This window comes from Rhipicephalus microplus, chromosome 2 (assembly GCF_043290135.1).
Source record: "Rhipicephalus microplus isolate Deutch F79 chromosome 2, USDA_Rmic, whole genome shotgun sequence".
NCBI lineage: Eukaryota > Metazoa > Arthropoda > Arachnida > Ixodida > Ixodidae > Rhipicephalus > Rhipicephalus microplus.
In genome coordinates, this window is record NC_134701.1 from 68,610,476 (window position 1) to 68,632,974 (window position 22,499).

At 45.7% G+C, this 22,499-nt stretch overlaps 1 protein-coding gene across 2 annotated transcripts in view; it reads left to right on the plus strand.

Moving 5' to 3' along the window:
• LOC119169862 (uncharacterized) overlaps positions 1 to 22,499 on the plus strand; it is a 225,998-nt gene that overhangs the window by 91,490 nt on the left and 112,009 nt on the right. For both annotated transcript variants that reach the window (XM_075886556.1, XM_075886555.1), the window contains exon 5: positions 13,871 to 14,096. In XM_075886556.1, coding sequence (XP_075742671.1) covers positions 13,871 to 14,096 — 226 coding nt within the window. The remainder of the gene's footprint in view (positions 1 to 13,870; positions 14,097 to 22,499) is intronic.

Sequence of the window (22,499 nt, forward strand, 5' to 3'; positions counted from 1 at the left end):
GGTGACCGACCCTGCGCCACATTCGAATAGGTGCGGCGATTAGGAGAAAATCGCCGCGGTGACGGGGAGCGTAACTGGTGCAAGGATGACGAAGTTCCGTGCTGTTGAGCCACATACTCTTCAATTTCAGGGGGCCGCTGACTGAACTTGGGTGGTGGTGAGTTCGTCGAAAATACGCGTAGTCCAAGTTGTCCGTAAGGACACTGTCGGTACAGGTGCCCAGCTTCACCATAGTGGAAGCAGAGAGGACGTCGATCTGGCGCACGCCAGACGTCTGATTTCCGCGAGATCAGGTGAGATGCGCTGTAATATGGCGCCGCTTGGACCGTCTGCAGCATAGCTGGGGCCTCGGAGGGATGAGGAATTGCAGGTGTAACAGGTTGCCGCAAAGCTTAAGCATACGACATGCCGGGGAAGTAACCGGGTGGTTGATGAGCCGCATGCAAGGTGGTTCTCTTAAGGCATGCTGGACTTCATCTCGGTCAACGCTGGACAACGAGGAGGTAGTGGGCTGCAAAGGCACTGACAGCTTCTGGAGTTCTTCGCGGATGACTGAACATATGAGCTCTCGGAAAAAATCCATTTGGCCACCGAAAGCTCTTGAGTAGTCCGTAGTTGAAGCGTTGACGTGCCCTTCGTATGACGGGGTCTGGTGCCTAAGAGTGCTTTCGATGGTGCCGGCTTCCGCGAGAAATTCTGACACAGTCTTGGGTGGACTGCGTACAAACCCACCGAAAAGCTGCTCTTTCACCTCGCGCATGAGGCACCGTACCTCCTTTCTTTCTGGCATGCAGGGGTTAGCTCGGTGAAAAAGGCGCGTCATTTCTTCGACATACATCGCCACCCCTTCGTTCGGCAGTTGTATGTGGGACTGCAGATCGCGCTCAGGTCTCTCCCGACGGTCAGGGCTGGCATATGTGCCGAGAATTCGGCGTTTGAAGTTTTCCCATGATGTAAGAATACCTGCCCGGTTCTCATAGCAGACACGTGCGCCGTCCAAAAGACTGAAATAGACGTGCCGCAGTTTGTCTGTGTCGTCCTACTGGTTGTGCATGGCAACGAACTCATAATTAACAAGCCAATCTTCCACACTCTCAAGTGCACAGCCATGAAAAGGATTTGGCATTCGCGGTGGGAGTGAGGTGCAATGAAGCGGCGTTGAGCCGTTCGTACCGGTTGGGTTAGTGTCGGTAGGGCTGGTCGGAGCTGCCATGTTGTTTGCGAGCAGTTTAAACTCAGGGGATCGCCCTCCGATTCTTCTGCTGGCGCGGTGCACAGGAGTGACCGCCGGTACGACGTTTGTGTACCTGCTATGTGGAGGGGTACGGTGCATAGATTACCCAGCACGTCCACCAGTTTGTCACGCACCAGGAGCCGTAGAGACAAGACAGGAACAGTTGGCCAGAAAGACACGAGCGATATATATATATATATATATATATATATAGAGAGAGAGAGAGAGAGAGAGAGAGAGAGAGAAATTGGCCTGAGCGGACAAACGTACGAAAACCTTCATTATATATATATATATATATATATATATATATATATATATATATATATATATATATATATATATTGTACTGCAATGAAGTTTCATTTTTTTTCTCATTCGTTGCATTGGTTGTTAGAACGGAATGAGTTATAATGACTTTACTGAGTAAAAAGCTTGCTAGCGTATATTTTTTAGGTTTTCTGAATATCGTTTCAAGCTGATTCCCCTGTCATTGCTTCGGTAACCAAATATGTTTTACAGCCACACCACATATAGCGCGGATATGTGAAGTATAGCCATGTATAATGTAGTTTAACAAGATCGCGTGAAAATAAATTGACAGGAACGAGAAAGAAAGGGCAAATTGGAGCAAATAGACCTCAGCAAAGCCATGTATAACACCCCAGAGACAAGATCATATGCTTTCAGCCATGTAATTGGAGTATAGTAAGTGTGCGAGAGTACTTAATAAACTTTGCGAACTAGTTTTTCTTTCAGCCAGTCGTTGTTTTATTTTGTCCGTTCTGCATACATCAAACAATTATAGTATACTTCTACCATATTGGAAATAACTGAAATTTGTGGTAATTGCAGATTGTGTTTGTAAAGAGTTCACCACATTTAGCGAAGTCATCTGCGCACATGTTTAGCTGAATATTAGCATCAGAAAATCTTGTTTTGTCAAACTTAAGTAAGTTAATTTCTGTAAAATTTGGTTTCGTGAAGAGCTTTTGCGCATCACTACTCTTTTTATATGGTCATATTTTATTGAGCTCTATCTCTGTTTTTCACAAGCGTAAAAAACTTTTTCGCAACTCTGCGAGAAAGATGTTCATCTATTTTTTGACGTAAGGTGAATATCATAATAGATATGCAAATGCCTAAAAAATAATTGGTGGTGCTTATTTTCAAGCCCAGGCACCCAGGATTAGTTTCTTAAGATCTGGGCTACACAGATTTTTCTTCACCATACTTTATTGGTTTTGAGTTATATGACTTTGCTTGGTCAAAATGGTTATATCGGAGCCGCGTGATGTCTGGTAACGACTGTAAAAATTATGCAAAATAGAAAGACTGAGTGATAAGATGTCAACAGTGGAAACTTCTGACCAATGAGAAAAATGACAACTCCGCAGAAAGTTGATGTTCATCACGTGTTTTGAAATTTGCGGAATGCGTCTGTCATATTTTTTCACTTTGTGAACACTCATTGTTGGTTTTCTTAGCATTCCTGTGAATGTTGATTCAAATTTTGTGCAGTTCACTCGCAATAGCGGCGAGAAGGTATTTTTAATATGTTTCTTTTCGTTTGAAGTCCCTTATCAATTCACGTTCGTTGTACAGATACCACGTTAAGATAGCTGTGTTTATATCCTTGTGCATTCATAATTTTGCTTAATCGATAACCATTATGGACGATTATGTATCAGTGAATTTTGTAGGACAAATGCTTGTTGGTACGTTTGTTTTGGCTGCCAGGGTACCACGACCTAGTCAGGAGTTTATTCAGCCTAAATCATGTTCCCCAAAGCAAACTTTAACAATTAAGCTTTGAATGAATTAATAAAGCTTGTCCGTACGGGAACTGCTCTTTATATTTTGTTTTCCCTAGACTACTGGGCGATTGGTGAAATATCTACCGAGGTTAGGCCTAGCGAAAACGAAATACTTTTAAGGAGTGATTAAAAAACATGGAAGAGGAGTCTGCTTCATTTATGAGGCCATTTCAGAAGCCGACCATCGCTGCAATGATAAGAGACGGCGCCTCGGCCATAGTGAGACAAGAATCTAGGCTGGCGCACCCATTGGCTTGCTGCCTGCGTGCGGTTTCTTGCGTTAGGCGTAGAGAAATGACACAAAAGTGGAGAATACGCTATGTGAACACAAAGAAAAGTCACCGCGTATTTGCGTTCGTCGCAGCGAATTTTGTCAAAAGACTGTCTCGAGGCGATGCTTGAGATAATGAGACCGTCTGGTAGTAGTTTCGGCAAAACAGGAGCTTCTATATAAGCATGACAAGGTGCTGCCCCTGGTAGAAGGCAACAACATGTCGCCGGCAGAGCGGTTTTTTTCTTTGCATAGCGTCACATTTTGACCCAAGAGCTAGAAAGACCCACTTTTTTGTGCATAGCGTCGCATCTACAGCGCAGCGTAAGAAACACTAGGATCGCTGCAATTACAGTATCTAAGTTTTTCCCAGTAAAAGAGCACACCATCCGTAAACACATTTACACTAGCTCGAAGCAACACCGACGCACACGATTAGCCGACGTGTTGCCCGCCGACAGCGTCGCCAGATTGTCTGGTCAGGCTAGACCGACAACGATCATGGTATCTCGAAAGACAGTATGTTTTCACAGTGTAACATGCAGGCTGACCGACAACAACAACAAACGGATTGACAGACTTGTCGTTGGCAGGTCGTCGGGATATCGGTGTCCAAGCGCAAATTCGTCTGTGCCGTCGATTATATCAATAAAGGGGAACATCTCCAAAGGGAAGGGGGGGTGAGATAAGGAGGCCCCGCATAAAACCCAATGATCCTATTGCGCTACTCCCAGAAGCGTTTATTGGCTTTGCCTTTGTCTGCTCCCACCCCGTCTCTCGATGCCATGCGGCAGGCGGGGGCTGCGCTGCATAGCCCGAGAAGAAAAAAAAAGTTGAGCAGGAAGCATAGCTATTTAGGAGTAGCAGGTGTGCAAGTTTAGTCGGTGCCGCCACGTGTAGCTTGAGTGTGAGTATAGAGTTGGCAGACAAAAGACTGTGACCAGGATAAGGCGCGGTTAGCGTCTTCCAGAGACTATCGGCAGACTGGTTTCGTCATTGGAAGTGTAAATCAGACGGTGACAAAGACGCTCCCAAAGACAGTCGACCGACTAAAATCGGTGTAGTGTAACTTCGGTGTAAACAAACGCACCTTGATACATATTAGTGCTGTGCCTCCGATGAGCTTATTCTGTGATTTTTGATCGACAGTCCTCAAAAGTATGAACGTGGCCATCATATCAAGGTGGGTAGGCTTCACAGAAGTGCTTGAAAATTCGCTGGGTGGCCTAATTTGTGACACACGGGCAGAGAGACAGGCAGACGTACCGAAATTTCTGCTTTCAAGTATTCCAGGAAAGCCTATCGCCTTAAAAAATTGGCCCCATGTCTGCTTGTTACACTGCAAATGTCGTCGAAAGGCGATAGTCTTGCGTCTGGAGATAGTGAACAAAATGTTGATTTGATGATCTGCGCGAGAAAATTGGTAAACGTTATTTTGGAAGCGCTGCATTGGAGTGCCTCGAGCGTGCAGCGGAGGTGAACGAGCGCATTGAGTCACGTGACACGTGAGACATGAGCGCTATCTTAAAATTATCTTGGAAAACCAAGCGCGCGGCGTACGCGCCCGTCTCGGAGATGAGGAAGTGCAGAACGCCAGGCGACGGGTAGGTGCCACCCAACGTTACTAGATTATTTTCAGTTGTAAAACTGGCCGGCGCTGCCCGGAACAACCACCGATCTTTCTCTCTGTAGCGCTGCAGTCGCAACCGGCTCGGTTGCCGGGGCGCTCGCAGGCGGTTTCGCTTATGCGTCGCAGTAGCCGGCGCATTCGGTGCCCCGGTCTCCGGCGTTTCTTGTTCGCGCGGTCGTTTTCAGAAGTGCTGAATGAGCGATGCCGTTCGAGTGGCACATTTAGTGATTTTCCAGCGACTGTATTTCCTTGCTGTGGGCCTCTGCATGCGAGGCTGAGGCCGACAATGCCGACCTGCTTCGTTCCCGGATGTACCAGTGACTACAGCTGCAACAAGAACAACACGAACAGGCACTTCTTCTCGGCTCCCAAAGATGCGACGCTTCGCTCGCTTTGGATTAAGGCCATCCCGCGTGCGGATAAGGAGCTTTCACCGGATAAGGAGCTTTTTTTTGTGACGTGCATGCATTTCTATTCCAGATTCCTTCAGCGAGAGCGTGCCTTGAATGTGCAGGTCAAGTGGGCGCGCAAAAGCGCTAAGCTGCTATAAGCACGCTGGCAAAGTTGTAGAGTTTGTTGTAAATGAAAAAAAAAACCTTGCATACATGTATCTATGCATTACTTTTTTTCTGTGAACATGATTTTGTATTTTGTAGCCATATTCACCGTAAGCAAAAAAGATGTGGAGTTGATTTGTAAATAAAAATGCTTGCATGTATCTATTCATTACTTACTTTGTTTCTCTTAACATGCTTTGCTCTCTTAAAAAAACATTGCATATATTTTTCTACTTTGTGTCTGCCGTAAATTGTGCACTGTGAAAACCATAAATTGCTGAAAAGAACATTATGCTTATTGACATGTAAGCTGGTTTAACTTCGTCAGTTAATTGACTCAATAATTCTTTCAATTGAAGCTATTTCGCCTTTTGCAGAAATGTCACTTCTTGGTGGCATTTGGTAAAGCTAACTGTTGTCAGGGCAAGACATGGAAAAGGTACTATTTCAAAAAGGACGTCGAGACAATTGGGAAGTTTCGTCTTCGAGTGGCCATAATTACTAGAGCCACTAAATGACGTAGCTCCAATGGTGACCTTGCTTCTTTGGCTGGAAACAAAATGAGCGGTTTCGTGATTTTTTATAAAATTCAGAAGAGACAATCAAAATAAGTTTTAACGGAGGCTTATTCCATGCTACCAGCTTGCGGCAGACCGTTCACGCTCGTGGTTGACTGCCGGCGAGCAGCCGACGCAAGCGCGCGCAAACTACGATGCGCTTCGGCTGACCTGTTGTAGAAAGCAATGCAATGAGCCGTAACGGACGGCTTTTCTGCCCCACATTAAGCGATCCTGAGCAGCTACTGGAAAGTACTCTGGCCTAGGTGTAGTCTGGACGCGGACAACTTGACGGGTAGCGGGTAATCTTTGATGTTATCGTGCGCTAACGTCATGAGAAGACCGAAGCGGCGTTGGGAGAAGCGCCGTTGCACGCGATGAGCAGCGGCCGGGTAGAGCAAAATGCGGCGGTCCCGCCCTCTCGCGGCACGCCGAGAAACGGAGACGCCGGCGGCGCACGGCGCACGGGGAGAGTTTTACAACTGAACCTATCTAGTAACGTTGGTGCCACCACCGGGTCCGTCTTAGCAAAGCGTTCGAAACACTTCCCTTTTCGTGCAACATTGTCAGGTCAGCGAGATGCGATCAACGCTATAGTCCTTATAATTACTTATGTATGACTTTTCTAGTAAAAAGGCACACATACAGATTAATGACGTGTTGTTATGGTGCCACAGATATGTGCAATAACTGGTTTTTGATTGACAATCCCACAAGTATGAACGCTTAATCTTGAGCAGTATTGGTGGGCGCTGCGGTAGGAGTCAGTGGTTTTCGGTATCTTTTGGTGCCGTTTAGGGTATCGTCACAGAACACCTACAAACTAGCATGTATTGTTAAGGGCAGAAAAACAGAAAAATGTGCAGAAAGAGAGATAGACCGAAATTTTATTGTGGAAAGTTCTTAAGAAAGACTATCATCTTTAAAAACTAGTAGTTGTTCCGTGTACAACTACGACCAAGGAGCGAAGCTTTTTAGAAATGCGACGCAAGCGTCTATGCGCCTGACTCATTCTTACACCATGGCCTGACCTTGCTGCTTACTTTCATGAAGGTGGTAGAGTGGGGAGACGGCGGGGAGATAACGGGGAGAGCGTCTGCAGTGCTTTGTGGCGGGAACAACTGAGCGAGTGAGTGTCGGGTGCGGGCGGCGCAGGGCAAGCAATCTGCCACCTAGTCTGCGCTCGCCAGAAGTGCGCACCTGCAGTTTTTCTCGACGCGCTTGCCCGGCGCTGCAACCTTCGACGGTGGCGATGTCAACAGCAGAGTGTGGACCTCAGGAGCTTTTCCCCTAAAAAAAGCAGGCACTTATTGGCGGCTTGACTTTGCGGCATCCGGCTGCAGTGGAAAAACTCGCACATGGAGCGATGTGGTCAGCGGCAGAGATTTGCTGACGCTTTGCACCAGAAACAGCAAGCAGTAGCGCCTGGCGAGTGGTAAGTGATGTGCGGGAGAAAGCAGCGCTGCCCGTGAATTCGTACCTTCAACGAGAGGCATCGGAGGCATTTGAAGGTGAGAGGCCAGCCGTTTTCGATCGCTATTCTCAAGGGGGAAAAGGTGGGGCAAATGTGTAAGCAACCTCTGTGTGGCTAAAACATAAACTGCCCCTTGACCAGCCGGTCGTGTTCCCACGCGCTGTGGCCCCACCGCGGTGGTCTAGTGGCTAAGGTACTCGGCTGCTGACCCGCAGGTCGCGGGTTCAAATCCCGGCTGCTGCGGCTGCATTTCCGATGGAGGCGGAAATGTTGTAGGCCCGTGTGCTCAGATTTGGGTGCACGCTAAAGAATCCCAGGTGGTCGAAATTTCCGGAGCCCTCCACTACGGCGTCTCTCATAATCATATGGTGGTTTTGGGACGTTAAACCCCACATATCAATCAATCCAATGCGCTGTGTGTGCACAGCATTCACAATATGGTTTGTAGCTTTGCGCGTGATATTTTCGCACCGCTCAGTTGGAGTTGAAAGGAGAAAGCATGAAGACTATTTTTCTAGTTGGAGCTCCATAAACCAATGGCTCGCAACAGCATTTCGTTTGGCTACGCTTAGTTGGATGATAAAAGAATTTACTGCTAGAATTATTTACGACGTTTTTTATACGCTGCCATCACATTCATTGTACCCAGTTTACGCTGAAACACAGACTTCTTCTCCAACCGCTCCGTTTAGAGGCTTTCAGCAAGGGTTAACCTATAGCATGATAAGAGAATATTTGTTTTCTGCTATTATTGTAGGTGGCTGTAAATTATAGTGGCTTGACTTAAGAAGGATTCCCTTGTGTGTACGCACATAGTGGGTAGGCACTCCAATGGGGTGAGTAGTTACGCAATATACTACTGATTGGCTACCTGTCAGCCTTACACTCCACCACGTCAACTCAAACTCTTAGTTTCCAGAAAACTTTTCATAGGAGTGTTCAACTATGATAAAATTTCTTGGTTCCTACGCACGAAGCTCGGCAGTTCTATATTGAAAAGCCTGCGATGAGAGACAGCGAAGTCCATCTTCAATAAATGTTGGCTTCTGGGCTCAGTCACAAATTTGCTACACAGAGGCTAGCTTATCATTTAAAACAGAGCCAAATAAGCAAGATTATAGATTTCGTACTAATTTCTCAGCAAGACCCTTGAGTAACAAGCGCACCTTGAGTCCTGGTTACATATGAATCTGGTTTTCCTGGCATTCGACACCTATGTTTAGCATTCTGTCTGTTATGTGTACACGTTTGTGCTTCCTATCTCACTGAATGTCCTAGTCATATAGAATATAGTCTGGGCTTGGTGGCAATGATATCATATAGTCTGGGCTTTGTGGCACCATTCGGAGCATCATGCTAAACTGCGTGCTCTTTGTTATACAGGTATGCCTTGACTTTCACGGGACTGAACGTGCTTTCCTGCTGGGTTGCTGTGGTCCTTCCGCCACAACGCCGATGTCATCAAATATCCAACACGTGCAACTTGGGACGACGCTGCTACCGCTATCAGCATGGCAGAACGAACCCCATCATGATGCGACGCTTCGCACGTCACGTCCGGAGGATCCTTTTGGCGCACCAGCGACATCTGGCACATCGGCGGGGCTGCATAATAGGCCGAACATGACCCGCACGCGCTTCACTGGGCTTGGTGGCACCGTTCGGAGCATCATGCTAAACTACGTGCTCTTCGTTATACAGGTATGCCTTGGCTTTCATGGGACTGAACGTGCTTCTCTGCTGGGTTGCTGTGGTCATTCCGCCACAGCGCTGATGTCATCAAGTATTCAACACGTGCAACTTGGGACGACGCTGCTACCACTATTAGCATGGCAGAACGTAACCCCATCATGATGCGACGCTTCGCACGTCACGTCCGGAGGATCCTTTTGGCGCACCAGCGACATCTGGCACATCGGCGGGACTGCATAAAAGGCCGAACATGACCCGCACGCGCTTGCTTCACTGGGCTTGGGGGCACCGTTCGGAGCATCATGCCAAACTACGTGCTCTCGTTACACAGGTATGCCTTGGCTTTCACAGGACTGAACGTACTTCTCTGCTGGGTTGCTGTGGTCATTCCGCCACAACGCTGATGTCATCAAGTATCCAACACGTGCAACTTGGGACGACGCTGCTACCGCTATTAGCACGGCAGAACGAACCCCATCATGATGCGACGCTTCGCACGTCACGTCCGGAGGATCCTTTTGGCGCACCAGCGACATCTGGCACATCGGCGGGACTGCATAAAAGGTCGAACATGACCCGCGCGTGCTTCACTGGGCTGGTGGCCCCGTTCGGAGCAGCATGCTAAACTACGTGCTCTTCGTTATACAGGTTGGTGATAAAGGGTCCTTTGTTAAATATACTAAAACTTTTTACGTTGGACTAGCTGTGCTGCCAAGCCCACAGTACATGTTGTTTTGCTACCTGCAGTGTGTTTGCGTGATATTTTTGTTATTGCAACTGAGTGGTGACGTAGAAGAGAACCCAGCTCCTGATGAACTAGATCAAACTTTAAAAGCCGTCAATGAACTTAAGTTATCTCATACAGCTCTTGAGACGGTTCTTAAAGTTGTCCAGCTAAGGCTATCTCAGATTGAAAGTACTCTTACGTCATTAAAGCATTGTCAGGAGAAGATAGAAAAATGTGAAGCAACCGTATCGGCTATGCGCAGTGAGTTCACTGAAATGCACAACAAGATAGAAGAACTAGAAAATAGAAGCCGCTGAAACAATATCATTATCTATGGTCTTAAAGAAACAGAACCAAAACCAGAAATGGTGCAACAACTTGTGACGCGAGGGATATTTTCTGAAATTTTGGGCATCGAAGTGAAATCTGTTGAGCGTGTGCACCGGCTTGGTCTTTGGAAGCCTAACCGCGACCGACCGGTTATATTGCGCTTCTATGAGATTACAGAAAAAAATGCTGTTATTACAAAATTGTTATAAACTAAAAAATACACCCAAATCTGTATCACAAGACTATTCTAAGTTGGTTTGTGAAACTCGGAAGAAGCTGTGTCAGGCGTCTGCGCTGAATCGCAGTAACGGAGATAAAGTGACACTAGCTTACGACAAACTTAAAATCAACGGAGAATGCTTCACATGGAATGAGATAGAAAATAAAATGATAGCTGTGAACCATGCTCGTACCGATGGTCACAAGAAGCCAAGCTCTTCTCAAGCGTGACCGAAAACAAAAGAGCCACTTACGCTGCTTTGCTTTAATGCAAGAAGTATCGTAAAGAAAACACAGCAGTTGGAAGAACTGTTGCTTTTGTACGGACCTGATGTAGTGGTCATTACGGAAACGTGGCTAAATCCTGATATTCACGATTCAGAGATAGTGCCACCAGCATACGCACGGCTTTGTACAGATCGGGATGGCTGTGGCGGGGGCGTGGCCATCGCCATTAAACGGAACACGCCTTTTCATAATGAAAGTGGCATTGCTGGTCACGGAAGTGTTTGGTGTTCAATCCTTATTATTAACGTCCCTGTGTTGATTGGTGGTGTATACCGGTTTCCGGGCGCTCCTGATGAATACCTTGTAAAGCTACAGAACTTTCTTCACGGCTGTGTACGTGAGCGAACGAAACTAATACTTACTGGTGATTTTAATACGCCGCGAAAAACTGGGATACTTTTGCCATCGGAAATACTGCTGTTAAAGGTTCAGATATACTCTTTGACATTATGTTTAGTCACTCGTTGACGCAGCTGGTGATAGAAACGACTCGCATCCACGGGTCGGCATGTTCAGTGCTTGATCTTGCATTTGTGTCTGGCTCATTAACACCACAAATAAGTATTGAAGAGAGAATCTCTGATCACAAGCTCATTCTGTTGACATTTCATGGCATGGGTGGCCGCGTATCACATGCAACGACGCGCATTACAATTAAAGACTACTACAGAGCGAATGACGAAAGTGTTATAGATTTTCTTGAAGCCTCACAAGACGATTTCTTTAATACGTCACCGGGTGTCATGGATCTGTAGAACAAGCTAAAATCTGGAATCGCGCATTGTGAATCAACCTTCATACCTACTAAGCTAAAGAAAACTAAGTGTAAAACGCCGGGGATTACGAGAAACATAATCCACCTAAAGAGAAAAGTACAACGACTCCGCAAACATAAAAAGAAATCCGCTGCGCTCTATGAGCTTTCACGCCACTTAAAAACGGAAATAAAGATAGCAAGAGACCACTTTTTCTCAAGCACTCTGACTCAGTTTATGACAAACTAACCACATAAAGTTTGGAAGTACTTATGAAAGCCAAATAGCATAGTAACTAAAATGGAAATATCGGGTAGTCTTGTTGAAGATGCATGGATTATTGCAGATGCTTTCAACATTTACTTCCAATCAGTTTTCACGCGTACGCAGCCTTCATTTTTGCCATCGTCTAACAGTGAAAATTGCATGCCAGAGTTGGCAATCACAGTCTGGCACACTTGACCTGTTTCTTCAACTCGATGTCAAAAAATCGCTAGGCCCGGATGAAATTTCTAATGTTTTGCTTAAGCGCTATGCCGCTCAGCTAACCCCTTTTTTGCAAAAGATATGTTAGTTATCATTAGAAAAAGCTGTACTTCCTGATGATTGGTTGTATGCAAAAGTAATTCCTGTCCATAAAAGTGGGAACAAACAACTGATAAACACATACAGGCCAATATCACTGACAAGCACATGCTGCAAGCTAATGGAGCATATAATAAACAGAGCACTTATGAACTATCTAGAGGAAAATAATCTGCTATATCCGAACCAACATGGTTTTAGAAGGAAGCTTTCGACCACTACACAACTTTTAGAGATTACTAATGACTTTGCTTTAGCTATCGATTCTAGACTGCAAATAGATGCAATATTTATTGGTTTTTCTAAGGCATTCGACCGCGTTCTGCACTCGTTGCTCATACAAAAACTTGAATCATTTGGGGTTGACTCAAGAATAGTTCATTAAATTGCCGCTTATCTTTCCAACCGCACCCAGTATGTTTCCTTTAATAATAGCGAGTCCGACCGTGCCGACGTGTTCTCTGGTGTCCCCCAAGGGTCCGTTCTAGGACCAACACTCTTTCTCATATACATCAATGACATCTACACTGCTATGGAAACAGGTATTACAATGAGGCTTTTTGCAGATGACTGCGTCATATACTCTCCCACTAGCACTACAGAAGACCAGGTGAAACTTGACAAATCTTTAGAAAATATAGGGCAATGGTGTGAAAAACATGGTATGCAAATTAATACAGACAAAACCATGTGTATTACAATTTCCCATAGAAAGACACCACTTCACTTTCAGTACAGCTTCTCTGGGGCAGACATCAAGCACGTAAATACCGTAAAGTACCCGGGGGCCACAATAACATCATCGTTAAAGTGGGCTGTCCACATTATTCAAATTTCTGCATGTGCTTTTAAAGAACTAGGTTTTTTAAGGCGTAAACTAACCGGAATTTCCCCTCAAGTTAAACTAACCGCGTACAAGACGCTCATTAGACCCATCCTGAAATATGGAGCTATAGTTTGCAACCCGAACCAAAAGAACACGATTGATGCATAGGAAAAAATTCAAAACCAGGCTCTTAGGTTTATTTTTTTAAAGTATGCCAGGCAGGAGAGTGTTTCCGCGCTGCGTTTGCAAGCACGTGTCGCAGCTCTTGCTAACCGACGACAATTAGCCACCCTGAAATTTCCTTTTCTTCTTTCAAACAACCTGGTAAACTTAAATAAGGATGATTACCTTAAAGTTCCGCACCGTCACTCCAGTAGAACTAACAATGACAAATGCATGTGCCTATTCCTGTGACGTTGTAACACGTTGAGGTATTCTTGTTTTCCCGCAGCTATAGAGGTGTGGAATGACTTGCCGAACGACGTTGTCAGTGCGCAATCACCTGAGTCATTTTCATTGCTGTTGGAAAGTCATTTGGAGGCATTGCAATAGATCCTGTGCTGTCTTCGTCGAAATAAAGGTTGAAGTTAAAGCAGTGTATCGCGCATGTGCTCCCACATTGCTGCATGTGCTCGGCCGCCTGCATCTGCGTGTCAGTGTTACCGTTGATGTTGTCATGCTGGGTAGCATTTTTCGGTGAAACACATGTGCATTGTTAATTTATTGCTTTATACTGTTATATCGTTATTTTTCTTTCCTTTTCAACTTTGCGATATGAAGCGTTGTTTGCTCTGCACGCCCTCTCCTGTATAGGCCTGAAAAGGCCCACAGTATTGAATAAATAAATAAATTGACTGTCAAATTCTCCGTGATTAATGGCATTTCTCGCGCTTGCGGATTCTTCACAGGAAAACTGGTGCTAGATGGCGTGCTGCTTTGTACCGTGCGCGCCAGCGTGTTCGTGAGGACTCTTTCCTACCCTACTGACGGTGTGTGCGACGTGATCATGTTCAACTCACTCTTCGTCCCGGGAGGCAACACGCTGATTCCACCCTACTCAAAATTCTTCATGCAATTCTTGGATGCCGCCAGCAACAACAGTAAAACGGAGTACGGCGTCGGAATCGACCACTAGTGAGTCCGTCGAATACAGCGTGTAACACATCTGCGCATATATATGCGTGTGTATATGTTGTACGCCTTTCTATTCGAAAATAGTTGGAACCTTTTCGAATGTTTGATTATCGGGTGTTAAAAATTGTGCCCCTGATCCCCCAAATTTGAGGAATGCGGTATTAGTTTGATGTCGTCTCAATGACTACTTCTGTATCCGCCGATACCGTGGGATAGCTCAACACAATATTAAGGACAGAAATTGAAAAGTTACTTCAACATAAGCTAGGTTGTTATGTGAAATGGTTAAACGAAAATCTTTCTTGCGAAGAATCGAGTACAACGTTGAGATTTCAAGAAACCAGCCTCAACTAATATTTGCGAAATGGGGAAATTTACTCGAGTTTATCAGCACCACTCGAACACTGAAAAGCGCAACCGCCATTTTCTTCGGAGTTGTCCACAACGAGTGAGCGTCGTTATATCAACCATCAACCGACGTCGTCATGTGGTTACGCGGGCTGCACTTGCAATGATAGCACAGATGATGCTCACAAGTTAACGAGTGCGAAAAAATTACATTTTTGTAATTACAGTTTTCAACAGTGACGCCATTCCGGTCGTCCGCTTCTAGCGCTAATTCATGCCACGGTATTACTTTCGCCGTTGAATTCAGCGGAATTACAATGCCCACCAAAATATTCTATGTATCAAAGCTTCCCTGGCTCCATCACATGAAGAATTTCAATTTTCCTATTTTACATAACCCCCTAACTCCACTAAATATTATGTTTATTTATCAATCTTTAGTGCTTACTGTTTCAAATAACGCAATTCTGGTCATCTGCTTCTGGCGCTCATCGGTGCCACGGTTTCACTTGCGCGATTGCAATTTTAGAGGATTACATTGGGCCATCAAATTATTTTATGTATCGAAACTTCCCCGGTTTCATCACAATAAGTACCTAAATTGTATTTATTTATTTATTTATTATACTGCAGGCCACAAGTGGGTCCAAGCAGGAGGGTGGGTGTTACAGAGCCGTTAGATCAATTATACAATCTTTAGCGAGGTAAAAAACAATAAACAGGACAATACAAATTATTTTGAAAAACATTTTGAAATAGTTATACAAAATTTACAAGTGAAACATTTGATCAATAGATTTCAGCACATTATCGGTTGAAAGAATTTCGTGCGGAAGGTTATTTCAGTCGGTTATAGTGCGAGGAAAAAAGGAATAATTAAAATTGTTAGTGCGAGCTGTGATAGGCGTGAACTTTGCAGAATGGTAATTCTTGGTGGGATGCTATAATAACGAAGTCAGCAAGGCCGATGTTTTGAGTCTGATATTCCCGTGTGATAATTGGAAAAGAAATTTTGCCTATTCGTTTTGCGTCAAAATTCCAAAGTAAGGATTTTATTGATTTTTATTAGTTCTTCGTAGAGTTATGACGGCGGTATCTGTTGTAAATGAAGTGAATGGCTCATCTTTGGATTATTTTGAGATTGACAATGTCGTTTTTAGTATGTGGATTCCAGACTATGCATACGTATTCAAGGCATGGTCGTACTATTTAGTTATAAACAGTTCCATCTTCAACATAGAGTCTGCGGCGCCCGTGTATGTCACAACCACGTGACATCTGGTAGATGTGCTTCCCGGCCCATTACTGAACTCCCTCAGCCAGCCATGAGCCAAGCCCTCACCGTCAAAGGGACGTTGGCGCCAACGCTGAGCAGCGAGCCAGCTGCAGGCAGAAAAGACTAGAGCTAGAGTACAGGCTGCTTCCCGAAAACACCGAGCAACGACAAATGGTGGCATCTACCATACAGACAATGAGCGACATTAGGCAGCCAGCACTGATTCATCTCCAGCAGCCGAAAGAGCCTCCTACTTCTTGGAGATCATCGTTTGAAGACGCAGAAAGCTGGTTCAAGACGTAAGATCGAGTCGCCGCTTTGATTACCTGGGACCCCGAAGCAAAGCTGCCCCGCCTATTATTTTGCATAGTAGACGCCGCAAGGACATGGTTCGTGAACCGGGAATCAATGTTAAGAACCTCGGATCTCTTCTGGACGACATGAGCGCCTCCACAAGCGCCATCTGCAAGAAACCTGCCGCTACTGTCTTGAAAACACGTGTGCCTGTTTTCATCAAAAACGTGATGACGCTGATGCTCAGTCACGCTGACCCCCGCATGACCAAAGAGAAGAAAGTGAGTTTCCTTATGACAGGTGTCAAGCAAGTACTCTTCGCCGGATTGATCAGGAGCCCACCGCAGACTATCGCCGATTAACTTCGAAAGCATTTACACTTGAAAAGAGGCTCAATATATGCGGACATAATACAACCGCAGTTTATCGGCCACAAGCTACGCCGACATCTAAGCGCTAGGAACTACTGCCCTGCGTAAGACAAATAGAACAATTGTGCAAGAGGAGCTGCAAAAATAGGTAAATTCAGCGCCGCCTGAAGTAGACTTCACCGTGGACGTCGTAAGCCAGGATATCAAGCAAACGCTGGATGTTTCTGAGTTTACAGAGCTGCAGGTCCAAGACATGAACAATGCTGCAGCAGCCGCCCATCAGGCCTTCCTCCACGCTCATTCCAAGACGCCGCAGTATTGTTCCCAGACAACACTGCTGCCTTCACCAACCGCCAGCCATCCAGCGATACACACTGAAGAAGACCGTTGTCTGGCGCTCTCCCGACCTTAACCCACTATGCTACATTGCAAAAAAGCTGACCACGCCTACCGCCGCTGCCAGTACCGGTAAATGGTGCTATGCGGTGTCGATCTGAACACACTGCATAAACATCGAGGCGAATGACCTCAAGATATCACCGACTGCCTCGCAGATGAGCAGTGGTCACCCTGACGACATTGCCAATCAGCATCGCCTGGCCACTATACGTCACCGCAATATCGCCAGGACACCAGCCCTACTCGCGGCCGTTCCCCGAGCGCATATTCGGAAAACTAAGGCAGCAACCGATGCAGGTGCGCTTGCTGTACAATTACCCACCAGCGGTCCTCTTCCGTCACCGCCGATGACGCCGCTACGAAGCGGAAAGCACCCGCCATGTTGTGGGTGAAAGCACTCGCACCAAAGCCCCAAGAAGACCTCACGACACAACATGCATGCAGCGCAATGAAGCGACGCAGCCATGATCCGATGCCCCGACCCAACCGCAATGCACGACGAACCAGCAACCTCGACTTAGTTTTCGACGGCCACCACGTCACTGCTCTCGCCAAAACTGAAGCCGAATATATTCCGTCGTCATTGGGCCTTTAGTGGTGAAGTAGATAAAAGTCGATACTGCTTGGCAAGGCCTCGAAATTAGAACCGCTGGAGATAGATCATCTAGTAACGCTGACTGGAGTCTGCACTGCAAGAGTCACTGTCAATAACCAGATTTATCCTGCGAGTTTTGTAATACTTCAACATCGCTCCAAAAATGTGATACTTGGGATGGACCTCTTATGTCAACACTGCGTTGTGATCGACCAGAGGTCAGATTCAATAACACAAACCTCACAAGAAACGCTGCCGACCCCCACTGCGCCAAATATTCTCGCATTGAGTGTACTGGAAGACCAAGTCATCATTCCGCCTTACCTAAGCGTCATTGTTTCCGTCAGCACCAAACCACCCGCAGAAACTGAAGGAAGTCACAAGGAATAGTTGGATGTCAGCGCTGTTTCTATCTACCCTGTTTTTTCGTCGCATTATCGAGTACTGAAGAAAAACTTGCAAATACCGAAGGCGTCATTGAGGACAATGAGCACCTGTTCCTTAGCCGTAAAAATTGCATTGCAAAATGTATCACCATGATGAGTCATGGGAAAGAAAAGGTAATGGTGACTAACATTAGCCACGAATGTAGGCATGTGCACATTTTGACGACACTCGTTTACATGAAAAAAACCATTATTGCCAGCGACACTTTTGGCGTCTCCCATGCTTCTGAAACTGCTTCAACGAAACGACGTTCCTAACCTAATTTTCACATCAACCGAATCTTTCCAAGCACAAACAAGATCAGCTCAAAACTCTGTACTACAATTGAAGGACTGCTTTTCGTCATCGACAAAATTTGAGCTACCCCAGTGGCGAAACATCGAATCATAGCAGAAGAAAGTGCCTGACGAATTCGTCAGCCCCCGTAAAAGTTTCGACGAGAGTACTAGAAACCGTTAAAAAGTCGACAAAACGCTACGCGACAACATAATCAAGCCGTCGAAGAGTCCCTGGGTGCCTCCCGTAGTGTTGGTGACAAAGAAAGACGGAGAGGATAACTTTATTTGCGCATAACGTGGAGCATTCCAAATGGTCTGGCTCCTATTCCAGGGCTTCGCTGGCCCTAGCCATCATCTCTACCCGTTGGACCAGCCAGCGCTGATGAACAATCACCGAGCTGGACAGCAGAGCTTCCCATTGTTCTTCTGTATTGTTCATGTTTTGATGTTCTTCATTGTGATGCGTACACTCCCACGTGATGTGAAACAAAGTTGGTGTGGCCCCGCCCCACGGACATATATCTCTGTATGCTGTGGGGTAGGATGCATGCAGCCTGTGTAAGTTCGTGTATGTGTTTGTTTGGATTCTGCGTAATGCCACCGATTTTATTGCTGTGAGTTTTTCATGTACTGCTGGATACAGTTTTCTATTGTCCCTGTAATACTGAAGAATTGTACCAAAGTTTGGGTCTAGAGGCATTGGATCCTCTATTGCAGTGTGCAAGGAAGCTCGGTGATTTGTGAAGCCTCGAGCCGCCTCATCTGCAAACTGGTTCCCGGCGACGCCCTCATGCCCTAGCGCCCAGATAATGGTTTGGGTGCATTCATTCGGGAAGTCTTTCTCAGCTTTGGTTAGAATTTGGAAGGCCTTCATACATATTCTACCTTCATCTTAATTTCTACATGCAGCCTTCCAATCTGTGATTATTGTCATTGGGGCTTTTCGCTCCCTGTTCTCCTTGATTACCAGCGCGATCGCTATCTCCTCCGCTTCTGTGATAGAGGCTTGGGCTATGAAGGCACATTTTGTGACGTTTCCTTTTCGGTCTGTGACCACGGCCACCACGTTCTTTGCATTTGCCTGATATGGTGCAGCGTCAGTAAATCTCACCGTATTCAGATATTTTGTATGTTTATCTATGTAAGCTGCTCTTTCTTTACGTCTCTCAGCATATAAAACTGTGTCCATTTTCTTCGGTAGGGGGCATATCTTGTACCAGGCTCTGACTGAGCACGACAATTCCTTAGCTCTTCCATGTGCCTGTACGTGTTCACCGAGGCCGATCCTCTGAAGAAGTTCTCTGCCCGTTGGCGTCTGTAGCAGGTGGTTAATCTGGGTGGTTACTTGCGCCTCAACCAACTCATCAAATGTATTGTGAAGTCCGAGCGCTAATAGCTTCGCAGTTGAAGTGCTTAGTGGTAGTCGCAGAGCCACTTTATACGCCATCCTTATTATTTTGTCTCCTTTATTTTTCTTCTCTCTATTCACGTTGTGGTTGGGTAGCAAGTATGTTAGCCTGTTGATGACTAAGCTCTTCACCAAACGAAGCACGTCTTGCTCTTTCAGTCCAGCACGATTGTTCGTTATTCGAACTATCATACGAACAGTTTGTTGAGCTGTTCGTTTAAGCATATTAGGTCTGTGGAGAAATCGCTGATTGGACTGTAACCACATCCCTAAGATTCGAACGGTCATTTTCTCTGTAATAATATTGCCTTCTAGCTTGACCTCAAGGCCGAGGCTCGGGTCTGTCCTTTGTTTTTACTCTTGGAGAATCGAATGAGTTCCGATTTGTCTGCTGAATAATGAAGTACCCTTTCTTTAGTGTACTCTGATGGTTTTAGCTGCCCGTTGAAGCCGCTGTTCTTTTTCTGCCAAGCTGCCTTTGGTTGCCCATATAGTGGGCAACCAAGGATGGCATCATATAGTGATGTCATCCGCATAGAAGAAGTGTCGGATGTCGGGAATATCTTCCAGTTTTTTGGCTAGACCAATCAGGGCTAAGTTGTAAAGCGTAGTCGAGATCACAGCGCCTTGTGGTGTGCCTTTGCTCGGTGGGTGGAAGGCATTGGATTCGTCTTCTCTTAATCTGATATTAGCGGTTCTTTTAGTAAGGAAGTTCTGTACATAGTTGTACGTCCTTTGGCCGCAAATTTTCGCTTCAAGCCCATCCAATATGGCCTTATGGCTTACGTTGTCAAAAGCACCTTTTATGTCGATGGCCATGACAATGTTTTCTCCTGCTTTTGGAACATTTGTTAGTACTTCCTCCTTAAAAGCAGAAGGATGTCTTGTGTCGAAAGGTTCGAGCTGAAACCAAACATGATGTTTTGCAACAAGTCATTTTCTTCAAGGTGCCGTTGAAGTCTGGCATTAATCTCTCAAACACTTTGCCTAAGCACGAGGTAAGAGAGATTTGCCTGAGGTTTTCTATTGCCAATTTCTTTCCTGGTTTGGCTATCATAAATATTACAGCATGCTTCCATTGCTGAGGTATAGTGCCATTCACCCAGTGTTTGTTAATGAAGTTTAGAAATGCTGTAATGGCTTCGTCATTCATGTTGCGAATCATGGCATTGGTGATTTGATCCACCCCAGGCGCTGTGTTGCGTTTCGTGCTGACGATTGCCGCTCGGACCTCAGCATGCGTGAAAGGTGCATCCAGTTTTGAGTTTGGGAGCCCAGTGTATTTAGCCTGGTAAGGGGCTGTGACTGCTCGGGCGCCAAAACACTTAATATAGATGTCTTGAAGGAGGTCATCTCGTGTGCCTGGATATGTGTGCTATAATATTTCTAGAGATTTTTGTCCTTCGCGTTTAGGTTTCAGAGGGTCAATCACGGCTCTGAGGATATTTCAGGTCTTTGCTGTTCCTAGGGTTCCATTTAGTGAATCGCAAAACTGTTCCCAGTTGGCTGTCATGAGTTGATTAGCGTACTGTTCGGCTTGCTGCGTAATTTCTTTAATTTTCGCTTTGAGTTTCTTATCTCGCTTTTGCCTTTTTCATCTTTTGGTGAGGTTTCTTCTTGCTTCCCACAGGTGGAGAAGGTGAGCGTGTACTTCAGGGGTGTCATCTGTTCTGGGGACGGTTTTGGTGTGCAGTTGCTTTTTATTTCGAATTACTTTGCACCACTCGTCCAACTCGTCTATGGCAGTCACGTGCACTTCAGGGGTGTCATCTGTTCTGGGGACGGTTTTGGTGTGCATTTGCTTTTTATTTCGAATTACTTTGCACCACTCGTCCAACTCGTCTATGGCAGTCACGTGCACTTTTAGCGATTTTCTATATGCATGCCAGTCTGTAATTTTAGCTGTGCCGATGTGTTTGCGGATTCGGCCGGTGCGGATTGTAGTGCTTAGTATGTAATAATCACTGCCCAGGTTTTCAAGGGTGTTGTATCAGTCCAACCTGTGACAGTTTTGTACTATAGTCAAGTCTGGACTTGTGTTCATAGATACGCTGTTACCTATTCTTGTTGGTATTGCAGGGTCAGTTAACAGTGTCATTTCCAGTTTCTCTATTTGTCTTGCGATATTCTTGCCTTTGGTGTCTTGCATCTTATATCCCCAGCTTGCATGCCTGGCATTAAAGTCCCCAAGTATAATTAATGGATACCCTCTCGCCAGTTTTGCTGTCTCTTGAAAGAGCTTGTCGAACGTTGCTCTCATTTGTCTGGGGGGACTATAGATAATAAGTACGAAGGCGCTCTTTTCATGCCTCCCTTTGTAGGTTATTTTTGTTGTGATATGCGGGATATCAGCCTCTTGTATAGACTTATGACATATTGCTGTAATTGAGTTATCGACTAATGTAGCAGCTTACCATTCTGCGTCCCCGGTACTATAAGTTTCGTAGCCCCGTAATTTTGGTTGTGTTCCGGCTTCCTGGACTGCTATGACAGCAGCAGGCTTTTGTTGCGACTCCACCAGCTGCAACAGTTTCCCTCTTTTCCGCCGAAAACCACGACAGTTCCACTGCCATATTTCACACTTTTCTGACCGCTGCGTTTGATATTTAGCCATTATGCGGCTCTTGGTTCATGACCGACAATCCGGGCCTGTTGTAAATTTTCTCAGCTGTTTCTCTGATGTTGATGCATGTGGCATGCTTTTGCAAGGCTTTCGTGAATTCGATGTGTTGTGCCTGGATTTTCTTGTCCAGAATTTCGAGCTTTCTATCTACCTTTATCATTAGTTGCTCTACAACTGTCGGTATAACTCCGTTAATGTTTCTTTCAGCATCGACGACGTAATATTTGGTTGGCTCCTGCATTCGGTTGCGTCTGCAATTTCTGGCCACTCTGGGCGGGTAAAGATTTTTGTTGAGGGTGCTGCGTTTGTTGCTTTTTTTAGTTTCCTATTTTCGCGTTCTAGGTCACAAGTTCTCACCCGCATT